The sequence below is a fragment of the Lactuca virosa genome, chromosome 4 (genome assembly GCF_052849685.1).
Source record: "Lactuca virosa cultivar CGN04683 chromosome 4, Lactuca_virosa_CGN04683_v6, whole genome shotgun sequence".
In the NCBI taxonomy this organism is placed as follows: domain Eukaryota; kingdom Viridiplantae; phylum Streptophyta; class Magnoliopsida; order Asterales; family Asteraceae; genus Lactuca; species Lactuca virosa.
Window position 1 is genome coordinate 498,701,534 of NC_136429.1, and position 22,849 is coordinate 498,724,382.

General features: G+C 35.5%; 1 protein-coding gene across 2 annotated transcripts; it reads left to right on the forward strand.

The window, feature by feature from the left end:
• Positions 1-5,802: 5,802 nt before the first annotated feature.
• Positions 5,803-7,766, forward strand: LOC145169410 (uncharacterized). 2 transcript variants are annotated; one of them, XM_079087970.1, is made up of 5 exons: positions 5,803-5,976; positions 6,092-6,171; positions 6,512-6,668; positions 7,037-7,083; positions 7,233-7,766. In XM_079087970.1, the coding sequence occupies exons 1-5, from the start codon at positions 5,883-5,885 to the stop codon at positions 7,461-7,463; spliced, it is 609 nt and encodes a 202-aa protein (XP_078944096.1). In that variant the 5' UTR covers positions 5,803-5,882; the 3' UTR covers positions 7,464-7,766. The 2 variants fall into 2 exon arrangements, with proteins under 2 accessions (XP_078944096.1, XP_078944097.1); XM_079087971.1 differs by having other exon boundaries at positions 5,805-5,976; positions 6,512-6,638.
• The last annotated feature ends 15,083 nt before the right edge of the window (positions 7,767-22,849 follow it).

Genomic DNA, 22,849 nt, shown 5'->3' on the forward strand with positions numbered 1-22,849 from the left:
AAACACAATCAAGGAAAGAAGGATGCACTAGGAATACTTTAAAACTTATTTTATCACTTCAGAATATTTTACAAGAGGGATAGAGTAGATAGGAAGAAATCTTCTGGTTTTTTTCCATACATAAACATAACAGCCTATATATAGGCCCGGACTTCAAACCAAGTGATACCATATATCCAGAGAAGGCCCAGGGGTACCATATAGTTATGCCAAAATACAGTCATAGGATAATTTACAATAACAAATAATTTTATTTGAAACGTTAATATATACCGAGTCAATGATAACAACCCTAACAACGCCAAACTTTGGCTAAAAGGCGGGCAACATCACGACTAATGGTAAAACATTTCTAATTAAATTACATGTTATCAACCTAGACTTTTGTATTTCAAATAACTATATGACACCTACGGTTCTTACACAATTAATAAAGCCATAATCTCATGAAATTATTTAACACATGGGTGGATTTTTCAAAATATTTAACACATGGGTGGATTTCTCATGAAATTATTTAACACACGGTGCAAATCACATGGGTGGATTTTTTAAAATATTTGACAGGAATTAAACCTTCCTGTATACAGTTTATATCTGCTCCACTGTCAACAAGAGCAATAAATTCTTTTTTATAATATTTTCCAATTATTAATTTTATTTTGACGTACCATTTTGGGATGTGATTAATTCCATAGCACTTAAAAATTCATCAGACTCATTATTTGAAGCTGATGTCTTAACATTATGGGATTCTTTTTCAAGAGTAATAATTCTATTTTGTAACTTATTATAATTGTTTTTTAGAAAAATAATTTCATTTTTCAAATTATTAATTTCTTGTGTGTAATCCATGATTGTAGTGTTTAATGAAATATTATTTTTCATTTTTAATCTTTGATCTATTTCTTTCATAGAATAAATTGATTCTTTAACCTGATTATTTCATTGATTATTCATTATTTGATCAATGATTTGTGATCTTAATTCGGAATCATCTATATTTTTTAAAATAGATAAAATATCTTTATCTAAAACGTTTATTTGTAAATTATTCTGAAATTGTGATTGAATATTATATATTTCATCATCACATGAACAATTATTTTTATTTATACAAAAACAATTATCTTCTTCTTCATTAGAACTACTTGAAGATGTATAAATTTCTTCATCCGAATTTATATTATTTATTTCATCATCAGATGATGATTCTTCCGAATTGTTTAAAAGAATTTCTTTTAATTTCTCTTTCATATTATCGTCTAGATTTAGATTATTAATCTTTTTCTTTATTTTATATTTATTGGCAAAATGACCAATTCGGCCGCATTTATAACAAGTTGGTGGATTATCTTTCTTTTTTTTATTATGTTTTTCTTTTCTAAAAGATTTCCTTTTAAATCTATATTGTTTTTGATTTTCACTATATTTTTTTATATTTTTTAGGGATATATTCCCTTTTAGATTTCTTTCTATTTTTTGAAGTATCAATACCAAATTGTTCACAGAAATGACCTAATTGTTGTCTTTCAGTGAGTCGTTATTTTTTAATCTGTTGATTCAATTTTATTTCGTTGCATAAAGCTAAGCCTTCTTGAGTGCATATTCCTATAAGTTTTCCATATGAATAATTTTCATAAGGAATGTGAGGGTGATTTCCTTGTAATTGTTTCCTAACTCTTTCTGCAAAGAGTGTTGGAAGACTATCAGTAAATTTTTGTTTCCAATAATTAGAATTACAATCATCTAATTCTAATACTCTACTCATGAAAGTATCTTTATACCATCTAAATGAGGTTAAAGTTTTACATTTCATACCATTTAGTAAGGTTCTAGTATTACGAGAATTATTTGACCATTTACGAGAAAAATGTTCAATTATACTTAAAAGAAGTGTATAAACTATATCTTGGACTATTGTTGAAGTACCATCTTCATTTTTAATTATTTTAGTAGAATTGTAAATCTGAATTTTATCCGACTCATCTAGATAATTATCCCACCAGCCTTTTAATTGGCCAGTAAAACCTGCTATTATCATTTGAGCAACTGTTAAATAAGTATTTCCTAATTGTTTTGCACTAGTAGCATACAAAGTCATTCTTTGAGTTAACAAATATATTTGTCTTTCTGTAAAACCATCTAAATTCCATTCATAGACGTTTTTACGATTATAACTATTATCTTGAATAAACTCTTGTTCTTCAAATAAAACATCTTGAGGGGTAGGCCTATTATAATTGTATTTAGATTGGACGGGTTTTCTAGCAAATTTACCATCATAACTCTCATATTTTATTTTATTAATACGTTTATCATGTTCGGATTCAGACTCAGAATTATAATCTGATTCTTCAATTTTATTTAAAGTATTTATACTTAAATTTTCAGGTTTTTTTAATTTTTCTAAAATTTGATCTAGTTTTGTTTCATTTTTAAATTTAAAATCTTTTATTTCCGGAGGAGGTTGGAAAGTTGCCATTATTTCCTCTTTAATTGGCTGTGTTTTCTCAATTTGAGATTGTTCAGTAATTTTGTATATATTTTCCACCTTTTCTTCTATAGCAAGAATTTTTTCTCCAAGAATTATAGAATATAAATTTGTAAAATTATTTTGTTGTATTAGTTGGTTAATATGTTCAACGGTTATTTGTAAAGTATTACTTTCAACTAGTTTTTTGTAAGCAGAAAATTTCAAACTTATATTTTCTCTAGAAATCTGAAAACTTTGCTGGGGTGGAAAAATTGATTTTTGTATATTTCCATTTGCAAGAGTATATTCTCTTTCTAATATATTTAAATAATTAAATATATATTTATTAAAAAACCATGGAACAAAATATATGATTTTGTTAATCTTTGATAAATAAGAATAAAACTCATCTTGTATAATTATTAATTCTTCTTTTGAAAATTCTTGAAATAGCCAAGTTTTAAGAGACTTCCATTTTTCTGTATTAAATTCATTATAAATTATTGTTCTTGCCGGTGATCCCGGACTAAAATTTATTATTTCTTCTCTATCCATTAAATTGGAAAATTAATTTCTGAGGCAGTAGGATCCTCTTCATAGACACCTTGGACTATATTTTCTTTTATATTTAATTGATTTATTTTCTTGTCTAATTGAGATGTGGAACACCTAGAAGGAGTTTCTACCTTATATTCTAAAGGTGATATATGAGAATATAGTGATCTAGTTGATCTACATCTCCTTAATAGAGGTATTTCTCCATCATCATTATCGAATTCTATTTGAATTCTTCCTTCCGATGTTTGTATAATTTCTGTAATTTTATTATTTATTTTTGGTTGAGGAGGAACCGCTCCTTCCAAGACCCAATTTTTTGGGAAATCGATTTCATCCCACTTAATAGCTTTTCTAGTGGTTATCTTAGACATATCAAAATTACTTTCTATTAAAATAGTTTCATTATTAGTTTTATTAGTTTTTTTACACCTTGGGTTCATTGTTTTTAAAGGTCTGTAGTATATTCTATAGCATATACATATTAATTCAGATCCTGACATATAATTGTATCCATTTGGTTTAACATTTAAAGTTAAAGCATCAAATATATTAACATCAGATAATGATAATTGTAAATTAGGATAAACATTAAAATATATTGGACCATTGGTCAGACTGGACTGTATTATGCCCATTAAAGATTGTTTCCAATTCATATTACGACCATCACGTAATACAGCTAAAAAACTTTCTGGTAAACCTTGTAAAGTTAAAGGTTTAAAAGCAATTTGCACTAATCCTATATGTAAATAATTATGAGTATATTGATATCTATGAATATCTTCATATGTTAATAATTTAACAATCATATCATCTTGATTCATTGTTAAATTTTCTTCAGTTGTTTTAACTGATTGTATAAAACCTAATTCTTCAAAAATACCTAGCTCATATAAAACTTTTGGTTGTATTCTAGGAATTGTCCATTTGTTTAGTAAATCTAATTGTTTTGGGATTTCATATTCTTCATTTATTTGATTTTTAACATTATTTCTATTATTCTTTTTGAACATATGAAAATTCATTTGAGGAATAAGTGTTAAATAACTTCATTATAATGGCTCTGATACCATATATCCAGAGAAGGCCAAGGGGTATCATATAGTTATGTCAAAATACAGTCATATATATATATATATATATATATATATATATATATATATCAGCCAAACAAATCATGCATGGGAATACTAAACCGTGAAATTCAAATTTTGTCAGATGCTAATAAAATAGTTTTTTTTACCAAGTAAAATAAAAGTCTGAGCAGAAACTAAAAGTATCCAAAGGAGGGTATGATTCAGGATTGATAATCGAATCTCTGACTGTAATGACCATTGCTTCAATATTTGACCCTATTAACTATTCAAAATTTTCGTACTTTCCATGTGTTCATAATTTGTCATGCGTATGTGAATAATTAATTATCAACTGGCAATATTTATTATTTATGTCAAGATTTTTTTTGATGTGATTTGATTAATTTGATGGAGAAATGAAAGACGTTTTTTACGGTCTTCAACTAAAATGGATTTTTGGTCGTCTACTGCCATATTCCCTTTTGCGAAGATATATAATTGAAAAGGGTTTTTCATTTGTACAATATGTAGCATTGAAGTATGTCACATACCTATTATGATCACTATTAATTGAAAAATCTACAACTCAAACACCGAATTTCCCACATGGTAAGATGGTTTTTCACGATTGGCCGTTTAAGAATGACAACTTCTTGTAACTATATAGCTAGCAACCTACAACGACAAGCTTCGCTAAAGTGTTTCTAAACAGTTTTGAAAAGTTTAAATATCATCGACCGCATGTTGTTGCTGAAGAAGGGCATGTGGAAAATTTTGTCTCTTAACGTTCATTCACCTGGACTTTAAAATGATTACAATTGTTGTCACTAAAAGTCCATAGCTAATAATATGTATGTTAGTCATTCTAAAAAATCTTATTGCAATATGATAGCACATAAGGTAATGCAGACACTTATTCTTGAAATTGCGATCACAAATCTACAAGCTAATAAACATTTTACAAATAAGCATAATTATTTTAAATAATCAATCCTCCCTCCACCCCCCCTCCCCCCCCCCCCCCCCCCCCCTTTTTTTTTTCTCTCTTAATTGTTGTGCATGCATGCTATATGAATGACAAATATTGTACGATTGTCTAATCTCAAATTTAGGATTGTCTAGTTTTAAGTAAATTACCAAATCATCCACATTTGTTTGAAGCTTATGATTCTTACTATATATATATATATATATATATATATATATATATATATATATATATATATATATATATATATATATATATATATATAAAGGCTAGTCTAAATACTTAAAGAATTTTAATTATTACTGTAGCAATATGATTTTAATATTAAATTGAACATATTGATTATTTATACAAAACTAAAAAATATATATATAATTTGATGTCAACCCAACATGACCTAGTCTAGTTTGATACATAAATGAATTATTTTGACACAAACCCATTATTTGGATCAGTATCTATTTCGACTTGTTACCCAATGTAGCCAACCCCATTTTGGATTACTTTAGCAAGTGGGAAAAGGACATTTTTCTTCGATCTTTTCTTCAATATATGGTTTCTTTTTTATATTTTTTATTTGTAAAAGTTAATTTCCTCCTAAAGTTGTGCACATCTCAAGGAGACTTATATTTTACTGGAGACCGTATTGGAACCCTAGCTACCTTTGACCGGTGTTAATTAGAATGCTTTGAACCGCCTATAAAACCCCCTTCTGTCCTCTTTACACCATAACTACAGTCTCTTAACTACACAAAAAACAAGAAAAGATAGGAATCATTAAAGCATGTTGTTCATAAGGTTTGAAGGCTTCATACTTGCTCTTCTCGTTGTTTCATTTGCCCTCCAAAATCTTTCTGTACATGCTGGTCATCATCAAGGTAGTTCATATTTCAACACCTCTCTCTCTCTCTCTCTCTCTCTCTCTCTCTCTCTCTCTCTCTCTCTCTCTCTCTCTTCTTCTTTGTGAACTGATCAATGTTCTCTCTTTCTTAGTTGTCTCTTTGGTTGAAAGGAGATTAATGGGAGGAAATTCAATCAAAGAAGCTCAAGAAAAGGATGCATCTGCCAAGAAGGTAAAAGTTTTGTTTTTGGCCCAACTGATATCTAACACGTACTTTGAACCTAATGAGTTCGAGTCTTTCTAACAAAAGGTCTGTGTGTCTATCATATCTTGACCACCTTTCCGGAAAAAAAAAAATAAATAAATAAATTTCAACATTAAGCCATCTGGTTTTGTCATATTTTATAGAGTTCTTGAACTCAACACTCTCATCATCTCGGTCTTCTAAAGGAGCTAAAATGGGTATTTGGGATATCTAACAACTAAACAATAACTAGAAGTCTTATTCTTGATTTAATCATGCCTTTTTAATACAAAAAAAAAGTGTTACAAGCTTCTGTAACTTTGAACAGGAACCCGTCCACGTCGCTGGAATTTCAAGGATTGCTGGCGTATCAAGCAAAGAGAAAGTCGGAGGAAGGAAAATGGGAATGAATTTGAAGAAAAAAGATGCAGAAATGGATTCAAGATCAAGCACAGGTGATGCCCAGAAGTTGAATGTGGAAGCAGGTTTTGTTGCTTTCACTGCTGATTATCATGTGCCAAAACACCACCCTCCTAGGAATAATTGAAAACAGGCAATAAAATATTACTAATTACTGCTTGTATTTCTTAATTTAATTATAATTAGATCCCTCGTAAGTATAATCAACTTTTCTTTAACCCTGTGCATGCATGTGTAGCAATTTTATAAAGCTAATACACTGTAGTTATTTGACCTTTAAAGTAAAAAAAATTGTTTACGGAGAAAGTATTATGGCAACTAATTAACCCACTTATTTTTAAACCTTTTTGGCAGCAAAAGATGTGTTTATTAGGTTTAATTAATTGTAATTATATTGGAAATTAACATACTTTTGTTATATTACTATGAACAGATAAGAATGCTTCACAGGAAGGACCACAAGATTTCTTGGATAACCAAGTAATTATATCATTTCTAAATCTTTTGATTACATATATTAACAATGCTTCTCATTTGACCTAAAAACACAATGAATCTTGCGCATTCACGTGAACGAATCTTGGATTATCTTCAATACGTTATTTAGACATTGTGTCTGTCACTTGCAGGGACAAAAATGTACCTTGGAGACGATGGCAATAAACCCTAACAGAAGCTTGCAAAAACAAGTCTCGAGTTTGAACACAAATATCGTTTCTAATGAAGATCAGAGCGACGAATGGAGAAAACTACTTGAAGAAGCTGATCAAAAAGTTATGCAGATGATGAGAAGGGACTACAGTGGCATGAGGAGGCCTCGTCGAAAGCCTCCTATCAACAATCAGGAGCCTAGAAACTGACTTAACCAACTGGTGGTTTTGTTTAATATTTAGGCCTATGATTTCCAACTATAAAACGAAAAATAAGTATTAAGAAGTTAGGTTTAGGCTCACAATTTTGATCCCTCCATAGAAGTGAAGTCCGGCCCCTAACATATATATACTTAGATAGGATTAACAACTAGCAAAACCCAAGAACGGTATTATTTTTCTTTTTGGGTGTTTGTATTTTTTTGTTTAATTTTCATAATAGAAGGGTCATGAAATGTTTTGCTGATGTTTTGTAGATTATGTATGCTTTGTTTTAAACATAAAAGTTTCCTAGTCTTGTGAGATCATGTAGTACTATATATGTTTTATTTTTAACAGCAACAATTGCATTAAGACCACGAGCAAACTTGTAGAGGAAACAGTTATAGAATTTGGACAGATTCACTTGGGCATTAGCCAACAAGGCCGAGATATACTTGAGTTACATATCCCGCTTCTTTTGAGTCAAATATATAAGCAAAAAAGTTCAGCGAGGAGCTAGGTGTCAAGGAAGCATTACCAACTTACCAATTACCATAGATAACCAAACTACAACAGTTTAATTAATCAACTCATCTTACAACCTTTCTTCTTCCTATTGTTCACCGATAAATAGCTCACACATTAACACTGCAAGAAAAAGTCGTTAGCGGCCACAAAAGTCGCCGGTAAAAGTTCCATTCGTCGCCGGTAAAGGCAATAGCGGCAACACATCGCCGGTAAAAAGTCGTCGGTACTGTCATGTCGCTATTGCTCAAAATGTTGCCACTAAAGATATATGCCGCCGCTAATACTCCTGTTGCTGGTAATACTCCTTGCAGCGACGGACGCAGGAATGCATTGCAAGTGTTGTCGGGATGAATAGGTATTGTCGATACATAAAAAATAAGTAAAAAAATCGAAAATTTTTCCACTGCGGCCAGAAAAGTTAGGGGTTGCCGGTGCCACACCGGGAACCTCTTAAAACCGTCCCTGACTCCTTGTCGCCGCTAATAACCTTGTCGTCGATAATAACATTTTTCATATTTTTTTAAATTTTTTTTTAAATCAACACTTTCGGGTCCAAAAAAATCTACATGTAACGACATTAAATGCAGATAAAAAAATTTATATAACAACATCCGATTGGGTACCAAATAGTGTTATAATTTCATACAAAAATAAACAACAAAAGTGTTATAATTCCAACAAGTATCAAAGTGTCACAACAAGTGTAACATGCAAAACACAAATTAATTATCCGACGAACTATCATCTCTGTTCCCCTCGTTTTCTCTTGATCTTTCCCCGATTGAAAAAACGCATAAAATTCCCTCCCTACACGTTGCCTCGTTGAGCATTGCCTGAAGATTTTCCAACTACATAATAAATAACAACATATATAAACTTATAAGTTAAACTGTCAAACATAAACAAAAACTACAAAAGTACTTTGCTATTTCTTTGACTTAAATACAAGAAATACCAAAAGTACATTGTTATTTCTTGCACTTGGGACAAAAACACAATTACAAACGCAATTCCCAAATCAACATGCATTTATTGATGCCAAAGTACTTTGTTATTTTTAAATTAGAGACAAAAAACCAATGTGTATTGCTATTTCTTGCACTTTGAACATAAACACAATTACCAAACCAACATGCATTTATTGATCATTATATAGATATATGAGACTTTGAAATTAAGTAGTCTACTTTTTTTTGTGCTAAAGAACCTTTAATACAAGAAATACTAAGGTACATTGCTATTTCTTGCACTTTGGACAAAAACACAATTAACAAATCAACATGCATTTATAGACGCCAAAGTACATTGCTATTTTTAAACTAGGGACAAAAAACCAAAGTACATTGCTATTTTTGCACTTAGAACATAAGCATAATTACCAAATCAACGGACATTTGTTGATCATTATATAGGTATATGAGACTTTGAAATTAAATAGTCTATTTTTTTATGCTAAAGAACCTTTAATACAAAAAATACCAAAGTACATTTCTATTTCATGCACTTGGGATAAAAACACAATTACCAAATCAACATGTATTTATTGATGCCAAAGTGCATTGGTAGTTTTAAACTAGGGACAAAAAACCAAAGTACATTGCTATTTCTTGCACTTGGAACATAAACATAATTACAAACATAATTACCAAATCAACATGCACTTATTGATCATTATATAGATATATGAGACTTTGAAATTAAGTACTCTACTTTTTGGTGCTAAAGAACCTTAAATACAAGAAATACCAAAGTACATCGCTATTTCTTGCACTTGGGACAAAAATACAACTGCCAAATCAACATGCATTTATTGATACCAAAGTGCATTGTTATTTTTAAACTAGGGACAAAAAACCAAAGTACATTGCTATTTCTTACACTTTGGACAAAAAAACCAATTACCAAAGCTTTTAGCAAATAATCACCACAAACCAAAATTACCAAATCAACATGTATTTATTGAAATTAAATAGTCTTGTTTTACATGCGATGGATGTGACTGTGGTTGTGGCTTTGATGGTTGTGCAATTGGAGGGATAACAGAAGATTTTCAACCGATGCCTCGAATATGGTCACACCGTTCACTTAATACTCTCTCGAAACATGCTCTTTCTTCAGCAAGTGTTAAATCTCTTTCACCTTCTAGCCCTTACGTTTTTTCTAAGAGCTCTTGCACTAACCTATTATGTGTTTTTCAAACATGATCAACAATTAAGTATAAATAAACACTTAATTATATAATATAATTATAATTAAATACTTACATATTGCTACTCCACTACATCAGTAACAAATACACAATTCTTATATCGGTATGAGCCTTGCGGAATGTTTCAAATCTCTTCAGGTTCTGTTTAACATTAAAAATTAGATTATATTTTAAATAAATAGTTACATATATCGTACATTACCTTTTTATAGCAAGTACTGCTATACGAGCTTAACCCCCCACGGTTCACGGACGTTTGCAGTTCACGAACTTTTTTGTTTCTTGCCGAAGCAATTAGGTGTTCATCCGTTTGGAAATACTCAATTGCTTTCCTCCAATTATCAACCTTCATATCATCTAGGGGTGGCTAATGCTCTAGGGATATCCTCATACCCTCCGACTCTCAAAGAATATGCTTTTGCGTCAGCTTTACACTCTCTAAAGCTTTTTAACTAAGCCGCTTCAAAACTCTCTAATATTATACCAGCCTTTGGATCCTGGGAAATCCGATCAAAATCAAACTTTGTCTACAAAAACAAAAAAAAAAGTTAGCTAAGTAAAAAACCAGTCATAATTAACCATATAATATTGTTATAAAAATAATTTACCCTTAAATGTGTTTTACTATATCCTTTATCGCGGGGGAAACGTTTTTCCAAGTTCTTGTATCAAAAGGGACTATCTGCCACATTATTTTCCTAGTTCCGCGTGCAAACATGTCTTTTGGCTCTCCTACGAGATCATATGTCATATCCATATTATAGTCCATGTCAACTAGTTTGTCCTTATTATTTAAGAGTGCCTTTTCGAGCATAATGTTTTTTGCTTTTCCTCTGACTCTCCTATATGGCACAACTACAAATATAATTAAAATTTATTAGAAACGGTATTTTATAATAACTAAAAAAAATAGTAAATAAAAATTTATAATAAGACTTGCCATGATGCTCATGCTTACCAGCACCTCTACCGCCTAGGAAAGGTGGGTCCTTGGCTCCATCGCCCCCATGTCTACAGCCCATAACAGTGGCCATGCTGTACAAAAAAAAGAGTCATATCGACTCCATTACCTGAAAAGTTATAAGATATATAGATACAATTTCTATTACGAATACACATTACATAGGAATAAACATTTCTATTTAAACTAGGAATCCAAATAAAGTTTCTCTTACAGACATGCATTACATAAGAATTATTTAATCAAAATGCTCCTCATATCCTTCAATGTCTTCTTCGGTAACATAATCAGAATCGGTATCATCATAATCAGTCTCGCAATCAGAAACATCATTGACTCTACCGGTTGGCGGAGGAACTTAAGTTGCACTCTCTACATCAATATTGACTCTAGGAATATTTTGAAAGTACATGCTGAAAATGATAAAAAAAAATAGAGCATTAGATGAAGAGATATTTTGAACTACGTCGACATTTTCAACATTTTCGTCTGAGGATTGACAACATGTTGGACAGAGTCAGTGTAAACAAGTTGGACACAATCGTCGTTCAATGGTAGATCCCAAATACTTCGATGATTAACATGTTCGAAGACACACGGATGGTTATTGTTTTCGTTTGTCATGGATGTAGAACACTTGTTTAACTTGTGAAACATATATGAGTTGATCATCTTTGTATTATTTGTGTCGAGTGTCAATACAGGTGAAATTATTACCATAAATAACTCATGTCGAGTATCAAACCACTTGCACCAAAATAGTATAGTTGAATAATCATGTGAATACCGAATCTCTATAATCTCTTCTAACTGACCAGAATATTGTTTGCATTTCTCACCCACCACTAAAACCCCAGAGTTTTGTGTTATGCGTTGTACGTCACAACTAAGTGTAACATCCAAAAAATCATAAGTAAAATTTTTTTAGGTTAACCAAAAGCCATCAAGTATACATATAAAACCATTCATAAGTATGCCAATGTGAAAATAGTTATCAAAGTACAATTCCCAAAATCATAAAAATGTTGAACACAGGTAGATGCGTTGCGATAAAGTCGGGCCCTTCCCTTTCGAACCGGAAGTACCTGAAACATAAACTAAAACCATAAGCATAAAGCATAGTGCGTTTCCCCAAAATACCACATAACAGACATACAATGGGCCTCGCCCGACATTGGGCCTCACCCAGTATAGATCTATCAGTAACATGCGATGGGCCCCGTCAAACAGATTCATCAGGCCTCGCCTAACATCGGGCCCCACCCGGTATACATACAAACACATATAGTACATGCAAGAGTCACACAGATAGCTAGCATCCTATAAAGAATAATCAATGGGACGACATTGGTGACTTCGACCCGCCAAACACTGTGAGAAGACTCGCCTTAATCTGATGATAAGAAATCACACGCAAGTTGTTGCTACAACGACTCCTCATACCAAACACATTCAAACTAACCCTAATCACTATTTAGGGTAATAATCCACAACTAAAAGTCCAAATCATATTCCCCCTCACAAAGGGTAAAAAACTATTTTTCCCTTCGTACTCTACGCCCAACAAGCCATGGCCAACAATCGCCCAAACTAACCCCAAGGCCCAAAATGGGCCAAACTAACCCTAAGGCCCAAAAGTGCCTAAATGGACTTCTGGTAAGTACGTCGTGCTTACCACCTTTACACCCAACATACTAGACTACGTTCGAGATGGAAATCAGGCCAAGCTCGTTACGCCTTGTGTACGCCTCAGAAGCCCAAATCGACTTTTAAGCACTTATTGCTTTAATACCAAACGTCCAACTCATTATCTTGTTCTTAGGAATGTCTTAAATGATACAGTCTTCAACTTGATGCCTTTGCACGGCTCAAAGACGCCCAAAACTAATTTATAACCTTCTAAATCCATATTATGAACATCGACTCTTGCATGGTTGAGTTAAAGCCATTAAGATGTTCTTTTTATGCATTAGGGACCTCAAAAACATCAAGATCTACTACTATAAGCTTCTGGAGTAACTTATACTCACATGAATCAACCCAAGGGACCAAAATATGGCAAAAACCCTAACTAACCAGATCTAAGAGATGAATCAACAAGGTTGAGACTTTATACCTCCAAGAGGATGATCAAGGTGAGCAAGTTCTAGACCTACAAGCTTCAAACCACCCAATGCTTCTCCAAAGAGTTCTTCTTCCTTCAAAATGAACCAAACACACACTAACTCACTCAAAATGCTCAATGATCTCACAAAAAAGGCTAGGGTTTCAAGGGAAACTTCTTAGAGAATGGAGGTTGAGGATAAGGTCAACCTCAAAGGTGTTAATAAGGTCTTATAGGGTCCAAAACCCAAAAATTAGGGTTTGCCCCTGACTCGAGTACACCCTACATAATCTAGGTATGCCCACCGTACTAGGGGGAAAACCCTGTGTCCAAGTCTCGACACGGTACACCCCGTGTACCTTAATTACACCCAACATAATGGCCAAATATGTAATAATTAAAAACTTAGAATTTAAGGAATTTACCTGGGAACCATTCGTTGAAATTCTCCCTACTTGAATCAGACTTCGCCCTCGAAGTCCGCTGATACAAATAACTCTGGTTAATGATCTTGCATCTCCTCCTCCCATGTCTACTCTAAACCCTTCTAGTGTTGCCATTGCACCTTCCCTAGACCCACAACCTTGTTTCACAAATTCTTCATCTTCTTGTCTAGGATCGCAATCGGTCTCTCTATGTAATTCAGACACTCATCCACCTGGATATCCTCCAAAGGAACCACCCGGTCGATAACCCTGAAAGGACCAATATATTTGGGGCCCAGCTTTCCCCGCCTCCTGAACCAGATGACACCTTTCCAATCTCACACCTTTAGGAGTACCATATCCCCAACCTGAAATTCCAAATTTGACTGGCGTTTATCACCATAACTCTTCTATCGGCTCTATGCAGTCTGCAATCTCCCGCACACCTGCTGAATCAACTCATTAGTCCGGAGCACCACCTGCGTGCTACCTATAACTCGCTAACCGAACTCTCCCCAGCAAATCTGGGTCTGAAACTTTCTCCCGAAGAGCATCTCAAAAGGAGGTCGCTCAATACTGGCATGGTAGCTGTTGTTATAAGAAAACCCAGCCAATGGGAGATATGTATCCCAGCTACCTCCAAAATCCTACATACATGCCCGTAGCATATCCTCCAAGGTCTGGATAGTCCGCTCGCTCTGACCATCACTCTGCAGATGAAAAATTGTGTTGAAGTGTAACTGAGTACCCAACTCCTCATGGAACTTCTTCCAAAACCTGGAAGTGAATCGAAATCGAATCCACCCCTAGCACGGTCCATGGTAGCTTTGTGATAAAATCCATCATAATCATTTCCCATTACCATACGGGAACACCCAACGGCCCCATCTTGTTGTGAGATCGCTGATGCTCGGCCTACACTTTCCTGCAAGTCAAGCACATCTCCACATACCAAGCCACATCCCGCTTCATGCAGGACTACCAGTAATTGAGCCGAAGGTCTCTATACATCTTCTTCACTCCCAGATTAATAGAAAACCTCAATGTATGCGCCTCCTCCATCAAAATCTGATGCGTACCCCCGAAATATGGGACCTAAACTCTCTGATGAATGGTCAATAATCCCCAACTATCATAATCAAAAGATGACACATGGCCCACTATGCTCTCACTCTTCTGCTGCTCCTCTTTCATAGCCTCGACCTGAGCCACTCGAATCTGATCCAATAGTGGGGTAATCATAGTCATCCTCAAACAAACATCCCCAATAGGTGCGCCATCCGTCTTGCGGCTAAGAGCGTCGGCCACCACGTTGGCCTTCCCAGAGTGATAAAGCATCTCGCAATCATAACCCTTCACCACATCAAGCCAGTAGCGTTGCCTCATGTTCAGATTTGGCTGATCTGCTAGGTACATCAAGCTCTTGTGGTCCGTATAGATGATACAACGAACCCCATACAAGTAATGACGCAAAATCTTGAGGGCGGACACCACCTCCCACAGCTCCAAATCATGAGTGGGATAATTTGCCTCATGAGGCTTCAACTGCCTCGAAGCATAAGCTATCACACGACCTCTCTGCATCAAAACTGCACCCAATCCCGAAATCGACGCATCATAGTACACCACAAAATCATCCATACCCTCTAGCAGGGTCAAAATCGGAGCCTTGAATAACCTCGGCCTCAAGGTCTCAAATGTCGCCTGCTGCTCAGGCCCCCAACGAAAGTATCGGACTTCTTCGTCAACCTAGTCAATGGAACGACGATCCTGGAGAAATTCTTGATAAACCTTCGGTAATATCCCGCCAACCCAAGAAAACTTTGAATCTCAGATGGAGATCTCAGAACTTCCCACTGCATCACGACCTCGATCTTGGCCGGATCAACTAGAATACCCTTATGATTAACAAGGTGATCTAGAAACTGCACCTCGTGCAACCAGGACTCACACTTGGAAAATTTGGCATATAGCCTCTCTCTCCTCAGAGTCTCCAAAACCTCTCACAGATGATCCTCATGTTGCTCCTTCGTCTTAGAAGAGACCAAGATATCATCAATGAACACAATGACTGACCGATCCAGCATCAGTCTGCAAACCTGGTTCATGAGATCCATGGATGCTGATGGTGCATTGGTGTGCCCAAACGGTATTACCACAAACTCGTAATGACCATAAAGAGTCATGAAGGTCGTCTTTTGAAAATCCCCATCTCGAACCCTCATCTGGTAGTAACCAGAACGCAAATCAATCTTGGAGAACCTAGATGCACCCTGCAATTGGTCGAACAAATCATCAATCCTCAAAAGCGGATAACGGTTCTCCACCGTCAACTTGTTTAGCTCCTGATAATCAATGCACATCCTATGGGAGCTTTTTTTCTTCTTTACAAACAGATGTGGTGCTCCCTAGGGCGAACAACTCGGTATGATAAACCCCTTGTCTAACAGCTCATGCAGCTATGTAGACAACTCCTGCATCTCCGGCCGTGCTAATCAATAGGGTGCATTGGTTATCAGAGCCGCACATGGAACCAGATCTATACGGAACTCCACTTGCCTCTCCACAGGCACTCCTGGGAAGTCCTCTGGGAACACATCTGCATACTCTCGAACAATAGTCATATCATAAATTGTCCTCTTCTTCTCCTTTCTGGTATCCAATATGTAACCCACGAAACCAGAACAGCCCTGATGTAGACATCTCCTAGCTCTCGCAGCTGAATAGAGATTCAGTCCATGTTGAGGACCCTTTCCATGAATAACTAGTTCTCCCCTACTTGGGGTTCGAACCCGAACTAACTGGTTCCCATAGTCAATCGTTGCCCCATTAGGGCTCAACCAATCAATTCCCACGATCACCTTGCTCTCGTGCAAATGGATAGGGACCAAATCAGTCGGATATTGCTCGCTAAATAACTCCGGAACACAACCCCGATGTACCCTCGATACCTGCACTGGATGATCATTGGCAATCTCTACCTCTAATGGATGATCAAGCTCCCCTGGAGCATCACCGAACCTCATGCTAAGCGCAATAGATACAAATGATCGGGTGGCGCCTGAATCAAATAGAACTAAATCTGGAGCACTGTTCACTAGGAACGTCCCTATATAAGAACAATTATATATAATAAGCATAAACATCAAAGAAAATAATGAAATAGGGAGAAAATACATACCCGTAACCACAACTGGCGTTGCGTGAGCCTCCTAAGTTGTAAGCTGGAAAGATCGGCTCCTCACCATTGCCGCATTCGCCTTGCCCTGGCGGCCGTCGGTAATCCTTATCAATTTCGCTGGAGCGGGTGATACCACCACTCCCCCTACTACCAAACTCCGACAATCATGCTTCTTGTCGCCCCTCTGATTGCAATGAAAGCAGATCAGGCTTGATCCCTGGGTAGTAGTGGTGGTGGTGGCAGTACAATCCCTGTTAAAGTGACCAATATTATCGCACATGAAGCAGCCAGAACCACCCACCCTACAAGTTGCCTCATGCGTCCCGCCACACCGCCCACACAGACCCCAGCCCTATTGGCCCTCGATCTCGAATCCACAACCTTGGACTTCTTTTCCGAATCCTCCGACACTTGTGCCTGAACCGGCTTCATTTTCCTCACAGTGTCTAGATCAACATCCCACTCACGAGCATGAGCTATCATGTCATCCAATGTCTTACAGCTGGACATACTCACAAACTCCCGTATCTCATCCTTCAACATATCATGGTATCGGTCCTTCTACATCTCCTTGTTTGCCACATACTGCGGAACCAACAAGGCCCTCTCACAAAACATGGCAGTGATCTTCGCCACGATCATCGTAGTCTGGCGAAGGTCCTGAAACTCCCTCGCCAACTGTTAAACCTCAATCACATGCACAAACCCAGCCCCAAATCTCATAAAAAAGTTATCCCAAGACATTGTCTCAACTTCCTCACCTCCCAAAGCATAGTCCACCTCCTCCCACCAATCGCAAGCTTTGTCCTTCAGAAGACATAATGAAAATCTGACCTTCGACCCCTCGGGGCAGAAGTTAGTCCGGAAGGTGTACCCGATATTTGCCAACCATTGTCAGAGAACTCTTAGAACATCAGAGAGCGTGCACCCAACATAGCGACCACCTTAGTGCGAAATATGCCCAGGCGCTCCTCCAAAATCTCCATGATACCCTCCTTGATCGTACCAAATATCACATGAGTCTGCTCCAAAATACTGTGGGTAGTCTCAGAAGAAATGAATTCCCGCATCTGATCATCTAAGGGTCCGGATCCAGAGCCCGAACCCGATCCCTCACCAAGACCTGAACCACCTAAAGTGACCACCATACTGAAAATAAACGATACAAACCATCATAAAAAACTCGAAGAATATTATACCATGTGGGTACCTTAGTATCCTCGTGACTCCCTTGACTCGGGGTACGGATCCTGTGCTTCCAATAGTACGAGCCCAATACTACCTTCCATACATATCCGTAATTTCCTCAAGAGTCATCCCGATTCCCCTAAGTGATACCCTAAAGTCCAACATTCCATAATCCTACTAAATCACGCATCTGCAAATGCTAATATGACCCTTAGGTTCTCCTAGGATTCCCTTCCCACCACTCTCCGCCATCAGCTGCAAAAGAAACCCCCCCACTAACACCCGTTAACTACCTTACGAATATAATTGTTGGATTAATTTCTAAGTCCATAACTATAATTGGTAAGACTTGACCCGACCCGACATGGTCCATTTGGGTTGCATGACATCATGCATTTGGATAGACTATAATGAGAGAAATAACACTTAAGGTTGGTTAATATATTATAAGTTCTAATATATTAATAAGGTTATTTAATTAGTATTGATCAAGAATTAATTTGGAATTAATTAAGTGATCAAAAGGAGACTAATTAAATATATGGGTTGATTGTGTAAATCATTCATTCTTATATATGTGGGCTTGTGATCCAAGATTCCTTATGTTGGACTAAGTCCATGGGGTGACCCATGGATACTCCATGGAGGTTAAAATCCATGGAGCATAAGGAATGGGTAAAGTTATGAGTTACATGGTGTAACCCTAATAGCCACCATATAAAAGAATCCCATGGCTCAAGAAATTATGCACTAATGTGTGAATATGAGGGCTAGACGATTTCAAGGAGTGTTCCATTTCTCTCAAGTCATTCCATGTGCATTTGGTGTTGTGTGAACCATTTGAGGTGTCACACTTGGGGCACTAGGCACTCAAGCTTCATGGAGACAAGCTACATCAAACAAAGGTATGTATTCTATCCATTTGATTACCCAAGTATCAAGTATTGTATGCTAGATAGGGTAATACCTTGGAAAGTTCATAATTGCATGTATAATAGAGAAAACATAGATCCAAGGTATTTAGGGTTGCATGTACACTTAGGAGTGTTAGAATGCTCAAAACCCATCAGTGGTATCAGAGACAAGGCTTGTTTTCTTGTTATACTTGCAAAATTAGCTGAAAAATCGAATTGTATTAGTTTAAAAGTTATGCTAATTACTTGAAAAAAATTTGATGTGAATTATCTTTGTTCATATGAGTTTATTAGATTAATATAAAAGTTAATTGGTTATGTGTTTTCAATCCATTTTAATCTAAGAGTTGATTCTAAAATGTGTTTTTGTAACTTGTCCTCAAGTTATATGAAAAGTCACATTTAAGTTTCATAAAACTCATAAAAAGTTGGCAATGGTTACAAAAATGAAGAGTCTTGTCCTCATTAAATGGTTTTATTACTCCATAACTTGTCCTCAAGTTATGGAGGTTCAAGAGTCACTTCATTAAATGATAAAATGTGTAACCTTAATTAGTTCCATAAGTTACAAAAATAAAGAAAAGTTACATTCTTTTATTAGTTTAAAGTCTTCCATAACTTGTCCTCAAGTTATGGAACTTGAAGAGTTTTTTTTTTTAATTAAAACTACTTTAAACACATAAGTTATGGAATTAATTAGTTTTGAATATTTTCAAAACTTGCCCTCAAGTTTTGGAATTTGTAAAGTTTTCCCCATGAATACTTTAATTCCAAGTTAGCCCTTAGAATTTTAAAAGTTAAAATTCAACCCTTATACTTTATAGTATTATAAGTTAATAATAAATATATGTATAAGAGCAAGTCAGTCTTATCGTTAGTAGGCCTCATTCACGAAGCTGGTCTATAAGGGGGTATAAGGTTACTGCCTATAAAATGGCAGTTTAATGGGTGTCCACTCTCACCCACCGCTTCCTTGACTGGTGGAGGGTCGTTAGCCGAACGGGTAGGACAAGGACTATAATTCTCCCTTCATTAAAAGTATTAATGATAAATACTAAGTAACTAAACACTTATAAATTCCCAATCTTAGTTACTTAGGAAAATGTGAATAAGGTGCTAATCCATGAAAGTACACTTTGCACTTTGTTTAAGTCGGTTAGTGGAGCGTGTGTGGTTAACCGGCACACTAACTCGTATTTAACAAGGTAGGCAAAGGGTAACTTAATGTTTATCATAGTATCGATGGAGCGTGTGTGGTTAACCGGCACATCGATTGAGGGGTAAACACTTAAGGGTACCAAATAATTTGCATGGTTACTTCACACCTTGTTTTGTGATCCTCGGCATCCCAGTCACAAAACCTGAAGGTCACACTCGAGATTGAAACATGCCTTTGAAAAGTTCAATGAATCTCAAAAGAATCTAGGAGTTTCAAAACCAATTAAAACCTAATAATACATTTCGTTTATCTTGGTGGAAATTGGTGAATCGTCATTCACCTACCTTCAAATATTCTATAGCTTGGATTACGACATCCCTCTTCCAAGTTATAAAATATTGTGTTGGGTCCTAGCCTTAATATTTCATATTGGGTGTTATATTAAGGACTTTAAATCAACTATCTTGAATTTCTCCCAAAAGATGTCTAGTTCAGACATCTATGATCATCCCAAATCTCTTGGAACTTCACTTCCTCCACCTCCTCCAATTATTCTCCCTAACCCATAAGTTCTTGAAAAGTTTAAGGTCACTCAAGCCCTATTGGCAAGCAAAGGTCTATGTGTGATCACATCTTGGAGATGTAGTCACATATTGACAAGCCGGGAGAGTTGGGTGTCAAAGTCTTGAGAAAGTTGGTGGCTCAACTACTTTCTAAGTCACATAGTGAGTTCCTTTGGGACTCCTATGAAACAGACTATGACAAGAACCTTAATGATCTTATCTATTTGCTAAGATCAACTTCCTAAAACTTTATGGACATTGACAATGATGACATTGGATATCCAGTAAAGCTCTCTCTTCCCAATGGAAAGGGATCGGCCATAGTCAACTCGGTTGACCAAATGGTAAAGAGAGAGGCTAAGTCTTAGATAGTCCCATTATCAAGGGTCCATTGCCAAAGGAAGGGGCATTGGTTGCGAAGCTGCCAAATTTACCTAAGGATGTTAAAGTCAATAAGTTTGACTCTACTTCAGGTAAAGTCCATTGTCTAACTCTATTAAGTTCCTACTTGGAGATTCTTATTACATGATGTGACTGGGTCACATGTTGATGTTTGAAGAATAAAAGAAAAGTGAAGAAACTTAAAGAAAGAATATGCTGAATCTGATCGCGTAGATGGATTTCTATCGCATAGTTTGAAGATCGGATTCTTGAGCTACTTCTTAGGAGTTATGATATATTGCTTAGGAATAGATAACAACAAAGTTTTCATGTGCTTTTGCACTGTAAGGATAGTTTTTTCCGCAAAGTTTTTAAAATAAAAGGAAAATTTTTGATTTTATTTATTTTAAAATATCCTTACAATGGCATTTGTGAAAATCTTTGTTGCTTATAAGATTCCATTAAGAGCAAGAGTGAAAATATGAATTTGATTCTTTCATTTGTGGTAGTGTCCAAATTTACCAAATAAGGAAAGATTCTCATCACCCAAGTTTCAGTTGGATAGAAACTTGGAATCATGCAAGTTGTATAGTATGATGAATGAGAATTTTCAACTTTGGAAAATTAAGACTAGTTCCTTGTTCATATGTATATATGAGTCAAGTGAAGGACTAAGGGATCGAGTACACATTCTTATGCACTGATCAAGTCCACCATAAAAGATCGATAAGACTATTCGTCATGATTTACTAAGGCTTAGTAAATATGATTATACTTACAAGCTTAAGTATAATTCTGAGACATTGGAAAAGTTTCAATGTATGACAGAACGAATGAGAAGAATCAAATTAGGCAGAAGGATAAAAGTTTCTCAAATCTGAAAAGATGGGAGAGTACTTTAGTATCATGTTTTAAGATCATCTTAATGATTTTGAGACCTTATCACAATTCATCCTCTAAGTGCATTCTGATAGTTAAGAAGAGGAGTTATGAATTGTTGAAGTGGTTAAATCAAGAAGATGATTCATACATCGTTCCAAAAACAATTCTTAGAGTTATACTCTAAGATTGTAACTTGAGTGACATCTCTTAAAAGATGTTTAAAAACACTTGTCAAATGTAAGAGTAAAAGTTTTCTACTCTTGTACATTTGAAATTGGTAATTTGTGATGTTTTGGATAAAACAAAGATCAACTAAGGCCAATTGTGTTAAGTGTCTGTCTTGATTAGAATCCACACTATCTATTGAATATTTGGAAAGAAAGTCTTATAGGTCAAGGAGACAGTGGGAGTCTAAAAGATCCTGAAAGGGTTTCAAGAAGTAATCAAGAATAAAAACCTGTATTTCATCACTAGCACACAACTAGAGGTTTATAACCTATCGTGTTGACATTTCTGTGCCCATTCTAGTTAAGTTGGCTATACATTTGAGTTCTACATGTTCTCAATTGTTTGCATAGCTACTTGGAAGCAATGGCAGGCCCTGAGCTGCCAGGTGGCAAGAAGTTAAGATTGCACAAGTTCAATCCATATGAGTTAGGATTTGTCATTATCCTTGTCTTGTGACTATGGTTTTGACGATTCACATGGATAAGAACACATACACCATAAAATCTAAGGGTCATAAGGTTTCTCTCCGATTCATGAAAATGATGGTGAGGAAACACTTCCACCAAGTAGATTTGAAGCAGATGGCAAAAGGTCTAAACAATTGAGACTATGATTACGGCATCGCTTTTCATAGTTCTGAAATTGTTTAGACACACATGCATGCTATCTAAG

Excerpts from the sequence above, each read along its gene's own strand:
- LOC145169410 (XM_079087970.1), top strand. The coding sequence starts at position 5,883 with ATGTTGTTCATAAGGTTTGAAGGCTTCATACTTGCTCTTCTCGTTGTT. Across the intron at positions 6,172-6,511 it reads AGGATGCATCTGCCAAGAAG|GAACCCGTCCACGTCGCTGG; the intron begins GTAAAAGTTTTG and ends AACTTTGAACAG. Across the intron at positions 6,669-7,036 it reads GAAGTTGAATGTGGAAGCAG|ATAAGAATGCTTCACAGGAA; the intron begins GTTTTGTTGCTT and ends TACTATGAACAG.